We start from the raw sequence: 6,405 nt of genomic DNA, 5'->3' as shown, positions 1-6,405 counted from the left end.
TGCATTGTGGGCTTAGGCTTATGTCCTTATTTGTTTAAATCTGTTGAAATGTGGTTTTTCTGTGTTTTGCAACTGTCTATGGTTGTGAGATGTCATTTTCTATAAAAAAATAAAAAGTCAATTTTGTAATTTACTTGTTAACACATTCAGTTAAGTAAAAAAAAAAAGGATGGAAAATGACTGCATCCAGTGGTAATTATATAAATATCTATCTTTCAGGCCATATTTACTCGTCATTGATTCCATTACGGTACACCCATAAGTTGCAGAAAAGTGCCATAACACCACTATCATGTGGGCTCAAACGTGTAGACCCAAAACGTGCAGTCTGCAGACCCAAAACGAGGTCACTGTGATACCTGGGATGCAGCATCAAAGTATGTGAAACTATTCAAAACCCTGATGGAGACTAAACATTTTCGTAACAAAAGTCGAGCTTCAAGATAATGCTCGTTTTCTACCAAAATAGAAGAAGATAATGCTCGTAAATTAATGCTCTTGATCGAGATCCAGCATTTAGAGAGAGCAGAAACCAGACGGGTAAATTAACCAGAGGAGGTGCTGAGGAAGAACCCAGGACGGAAAGAAAGAGGGAGCATGGAGCTTGAAGACAGACCATCATTTTTCAAGGTCCTTGTTGGTGACTTCTCCCAGCAACTGGTAATCTCACTTGTTTCTCTTTTTTAAGTTTAATCAGCTTGGATAGCTTCGTCAATGACATTCTGATCGAGGTGAGTGATTTGTCTCATGTTCTTTTCGCAATAAGTATCAAAAATTCCTACCACAGTCTGCAACCAAACCACAAGCTAATTGTTCAACAAAGGTTACAGTTTTTAGTCATCTCTAGTTCAAATTCTCTTTGTACTTTTTTCATAGCAAACATTATAAGCAGATTAATTGCCGTAGTGAAAAATTTGCTTAAATGTTCGTATTGTTCCTTAAGGGGAAGTTCTCGTGCGTACAAATTAATCCAATGTGTGTTATCTGTAACAGCATTTAATCTTTGGTGAGACGGAAGGCTTGTAAACTAAATCTAACTAAACCAATTTTTGTCTTGGCTGATCTTACACTTGGCTAGTTCCTTTTGTTTGTCTGGTATACGCGTATTAAACGTTTTATGATCATAGCCTACAAATATCATTCAGATTTTGATTGATCTCTTTGAATCTATTAATTTTGTAGTGTATACCGCGTGCGTTTGTGAAGAACTTCAATGGTCATGTACCACGATTTTGTGGCCTTAGAGGCCCTTGTGGGAACTTGTGGGCTGTAAATTTGAAGGTGATCAGGAATCGCTTGGTTTTTCATGATGGTTGGCAGAGTTTTGCAAAGCATCATTTTCTGGAAATTGGGGATTTCTTGACTTTCACTCTAGATGGTGAATCAATTTTTGATGTCATAATTTATGGTAAAAGCTACTGCGAGAAGAATATAGAAGCAGCCAAGAACATGATAGGAGATGTTGTGGACAGAACAATAAGTAAGTTATTCTGTTAACTATTTGAATTCATTTCTCTACACCTTATAAAAGCTTGGTGTGTGCCATGCATCTTGTAACAACTTGGTTTTGTTGTTGTATTTGCATGCCTTATACAGACACTGACATCATTTTAGGAAAGAGACTTGCACCTGATCTTGTGGAAGAAACTTCCATTGGACCCATCTCTTCCAATCCAGCAAATCTATTTTTCAAAACTACTTTTACAAGGTCTTTACGATATAACCTGGTGAGTACTTACTTTTTCGTGTGATTATTAATCCGATGTCGTTGTACTGCTCCATTTTTAAGAAGCTTTTTTCCCTGTTTTAATTGCAGAAAATTCCAGCCAGAGTAGTCAAAGCCGCAGGTCTTATGAGCAATAAAACTATAATGCTTCAAGATCCATCTGGGAAGCCATGGTCTATTAAACTCACTGAGACGACAAGGGGTCAATTGCGTATGAAAGATTGGTATAAATGTTGTGAAGAGAACCAAATTTCATATGGAGACACCCTGATAATTGAGGTAGTCAAGCATTCCGTATTTCAACTTCATGTTCATAAAGTAGGAGCGGCCCTGGATGTCGTGGAAGAAACATCTATGGTACCCTTCTCTATCAATCCGGCAAATCCTTTTTTCAAAACTATGTTTAAGAGGTCTATGCGATATGACCTGGTGAGCACTTACATTGTCGGCAAATTCTTAAGCCAATGTCAGATTGTCGACTGCTCTATATGAAGCTTTCCCTGTTTTGATTGCAGATAATTCCAAACAGAATTGTCAGAGCTGCAGGTCCTATAAGCAAAACCATAGTGCTTAAAGATCCAGCTGAGAGGCAGTGGTCTATTAAACTTCACGAAACTACAATGGGTCGATTGCGTATGGAGGGTTGGGGCAAATGCTGTGAAGAGAACCAAATTTCTACTGGAGACACCATTGTTATTGAGGTAGTCAAGCATTCTGTATTTCAACTTCATGTGTATAAAGCAGGAGCAACCCTGGATGTGAAAACTCAAAGCTAGCTGCCTTTAGGATTTCAGAATGCACTGCTATTCAAATCTCATCACAAAATGGTCTTGCTCATCTTGGTCAAAGGATAGGAACATCTTATAATTCACTCCCTGATCGGTACATGTGTTTCTCATCTGTAGTGTTTATGCATGGTAAGTTTTTTCTGTAAGTGACTCATTGTTGAATCATATTTCCATTGCTCCTTAACGTTTTAATGTTGAATGGGCACTATCTCGCTAGTGTATGTATTACTGTTGCTTGTTCACCCTTGTTGCATACTTGCATTCATTCTCGGCTAGAATAGTTGAATTGTTGCCTTCTCTTTTGTGATTTGGGATTCCAACATTTCCGATCATAGTCCATACCACTTAACAAGTCATGAGCTTTTTCTGTTTCTTTTGAGAGATTTATAATGACGGTTTCACTTTCGTCAGGCCATATATATATGTTCATGTTAGACGAAGTTTAACACTTTAACTCTATAATTTTTTTTGACCCTGATCCCAAAAATGTGTACAGAAAACCAGATGGGTAGCACTTATGCTTCCAATAACTAGTTCATGTTAGAGGCTGTAATGCTCATATAGATTATCATGATGTGGATTGGGAACGATATAATACGTACGGAGACAAAAGGGACACAAACAAGTTAACGTATTACTTATTAGATGGTGGTTTATTATTGAATTGGTTAGACTAAGAATGATTTGGACAAGCATGAGTTACATGAAGTTTGACAGTCACTTAACTAAGCAGAATAAGTTACTAAGAGATTTGAATACAATTTAATCCAAATCAGAAGAAGTTTTACACTACTTCTTTTATGCGGTAGGAGAATCTGGTTCTCTATTACTAATCAGATGAATCAGTTCCTGAGTCTGCAATTCTTTCTGATCTCTCCGTTAGTCCCAGTAAGAACATTAATATTCCCCATCTTCACAATAGATTCAACAAAGTCTTTCCTCCACGCATTGTTATCCTTGCTATAATTTCTCACCAGCCCATCCTGAGTTCCATTGTTGAAGAACTCCTGGTCTGAATGAAGAAGGCCGTGACGATCCACGAGGCCCCGGTAGTAATCGTTATCGAAGGTAATGACTGAGTTATCAAACGCAGCTATATTGTTATCACCACCGGCCCGAGGGCAAATAATCCTTCTTGTACTAGCAAATAGGGGATCTATGTTGGTGTCCTTGTAAATGTGGCTCCTGAAACTGGCACATCTGGCATAGCCTATGGAGTGCGCTCCCACAAGCACTGTCATGTCCTGGCGTGATTCGAGCTATCTCCAAATCTCACGATCCAAGTCCCAATAGTTCAACCGTGATCACAAGCATCAAATTTTAAATCATGTGATCCTGATCTAAACGGGAGCTTCACCAAATTGAAACTCGATCGTATGAGACACCAAGTCTCAAGCGTCACCTGGGTTCTGATACCACTTGTTATGCGGAAGCGTCAAACAAACATGAAGTACCAAAATATGAGAAAAGATAAATAGACAGAAAATCTAAGGAGACCAAAGATTTACGTGGTTCACCTTAGAACAAAGGGCTACATCAACGGGCAAAAACAATGAAGATATTCCACTAATATCAAAATGAGATTACAAGGTGTTTAACACTTAAACCCAAAAATTCTCTATCACACCCAAAATACACTCACAAAAGAGAAACACCAAATAGAAGAACAACTTCTATAGAACCCTAAACTACGGCTACTTCTCAATAACCTAAAGTTGCGGCTCTTTTGTCTCTCCCACCTTAATCGGTGACATAAAGCACATATATATAGTGCATAGACAAAACCTAACCTAATAGGATCAGGTTGATTATATGGGCTTACTAAAAAATAATTTATGAGCTTATATTAATTTAAGCCACAAACCAACAATCTCCACCTATTAATCAAAATCTCCAAAGTAGAATCTTCTCCCAAGCTCTCCTCCATCAAACCCCAAAGGGTACTAATTGCAAATAGCAATCAAGCCTAAGCCAAGCTTTGAACTTACAACAAGAACTGTCTTGATCAAAAGTAGATGACTCTGACGAAGAGATTGAATTTCTTCATGCAAAGCAACGTTGTACAACCAAAGTTGCTTCTCTTCAATATCACCAACAAAAACAAGTACCTCTTGACTAGGCTAAATGAAAGCACACATTGGCACTTTCCTTAAAGTTTGAACAAGCTCCACCTGCTCACACACACACTGTGGCCTGAAACTACATCAATAGACTCTCTTTCAATTAGCATAGCATACTCTTCAAAGTTCATAACTTGGCTAATTACAAATTTGGATGACTTATACCGGACACACCACAAGTCATAAATATTCACCCCATATGCAAATACATGGAATACAAATTTTGTCCTCCTCTAAAGTTTACCATCACTCACATGAGCACCAAACGGACAACTAATATCAGAATAATCAGCATGAGTACCAAACCATACATTAATTGGAGTCTTGAAATAAAATGCAAACGATGAAGACCAATTAACCAAGTAGTAGGAATTAACAGATTCAGCACCAAACTCCTTAGACTTATCCAAATTAGAAAGCATGCAAAATACTTTCTCTAAGAGGGATCCACAAATATGTTCTGTAATTTTTATACGTGGTGTCTTCAAAATAGTGCGGTGTCTCACTATGCAATCTTCATAGAACCGATCAAACTGGCCCTCAGCAAATACACTTGTAACAATATCTAAATATGGACTCGATGAAGAGACCGATGGGGCACCAACAACTGTGTTACCCTGAAGTGTGTAGAGATTATGGCAAATCAACTTTCCCTGAATCACTACAAGAGCACCCTTACTAACTCTTAGAACTCCACCTTGAGACGAAAACTTATAGCCTTGTGAGTCAAGAGTACCCAAAGATATCAAATTATTCTTCATATCTGGAACACGTATAACATTTTCCAAAGTCTTGATAATTCTATCATGCATCTTAATTCGAACTGTTCCAATCCCCATAACTTTATTAGGAAAATCATGTACCATAAAGACAAAACTTCTATCAACAGACTGATAAGTATCAAACCAATCTCGATTGAAACACATATGGTGCGAGTATGCCGAATCAAGCAACCAAGTATCAACAGAAGAATCACCAACAAATAAGACAAAGTCAAAAGTAGACTTTTCATCCACATAATTAGCATCATCACCAGAAGAATTTTCAAAAGACTTACTTTTGTTTTTGAGTTTAGGGCATTCAAGGGTCCAATGACCTTCTCTGTGGCAATAGTTGCATCTACTCTTTCTAATCCGAGGCTTAATTAAACTTCAAATTACCTTTATTACTGTTTTCCTCTCTACCACAAACTACCAAACCATGTTCTTTATTATCATTCAAATTGTCTGACACCTTCTTCTCACTACTACAAATATTGCCTTCCATGACAGTATTTTTATGACGTTTGCTCGAAAACGTCATTAAAACCTCTTACCATGACGTTTTCGAAAGCAAACGTCATGGATCAAAATTTGATGTTAAATTTATGATGTTTGTCAAACGTCATGGTAGGTCTCATCATTTAATGACGTTTTTTAAATATCATTATTTCTATGAAAATATTTAAACGTCATGAAAATAGTTTTCATGACTTTTAATAAATGTCATGAATAACAATTGGGCCATGACGTTCTTAAAGCGTCATGAACGTTTTTGGTACGATTAAAATTTTCGTTCTCTAAAGACCCGAGCCCGTGTTTTTCCAACACTTCGCCAATTTGTTGAGACGACGACCTATTTTTCCACACTTCCTTTCCCTCTCGATTCAATCCCTCACGACCTCGTTCTTCTTCAACTCATTCCCCGCAAACGAGCTTCATTCCCCTTTGCTGGATTTTCATAGATCGCCTCCAGAAGACTCTTCCCAGCCTCTCTCTCTCTCTCTCTCTCT

General features: G+C 37.7%; 2 protein-coding genes across 2 annotated transcripts; one reads left to right on the top strand and one right to left on the bottom strand.

Annotated features, from left to right (window-relative positions):
• Positions 1–421: 421 nt before the first annotated feature.
• Positions 422–2,739, top strand: LOC101312749 (B3 domain-containing protein REM14-like). The gene is made up of 5 exons (XM_004304309.1): positions 422–660; positions 1,183–1,480; positions 1,597–1,727; positions 1,817–2,155; positions 2,242–2,739. Exons 1-5 carry the CDS (start codon positions 598–600, stop codon positions 2,500–2,502), a joined length of 1,092 nt encoding a protein of 363 aa, XP_004304357.1. The 5' UTR covers positions 422–597; the 3' UTR covers positions 2,503–2,739.
• Positions 2,740–3,356: 617 nt separating this feature from the next.
• Positions 3,357–3,755, bottom strand: LOC101296890 (peroxidase 70-like). Its single transcript, XM_004306161.1, has one exon. The coding sequence runs from the start codon at positions 3,753–3,755 to the stop codon at positions 3,357–3,359; it is 399 nt and encodes a 132-aa protein (XP_004306209.1).
• Positions 3,756–6,405: the final 2,650 nt, after the last annotated feature.

The sequence above is a fragment of the Fragaria vesca genome, linkage group LG6 (assembly GCF_000184155.1).
Source record: "Fragaria vesca subsp. vesca linkage group LG6, FraVesHawaii_1.0, whole genome shotgun sequence".
NCBI lineage: Eukaryota > Viridiplantae > Streptophyta > Magnoliopsida > Rosales > Rosaceae > Fragaria > Fragaria vesca.
This window is presented reverse-complemented; position numbering and strand designations above follow the sequence as displayed.

Coding starts and splice junctions, on each gene's coding strand:
- LOC101312749 (XM_004304309.1), top strand. CDS start 598: ATGGAGCTTGAAGACAGACCATCATTTTTCAAGGTCCTTGTTGGTGAC. Junction 661..1,182: donor GTGACTTCTCCCAGCAACTG/GTAATCTCACTT, acceptor TTAATTTTGTAG/TGTATACCGCGTGCGTTTGT. Junction 2,156..2,241: donor GGTCTATGCGATATGACCTG/GTGAGCACTTAC, acceptor TTTTGATTGCAG/ATAATTCCAAACAGAATTGT.
- LOC101296890 (XM_004306161.1), bottom strand. CDS start 3,755: ATGACAGTGCTTGTGGGAGCGCACTCCATAGGCTATGCCAGATGTGCC.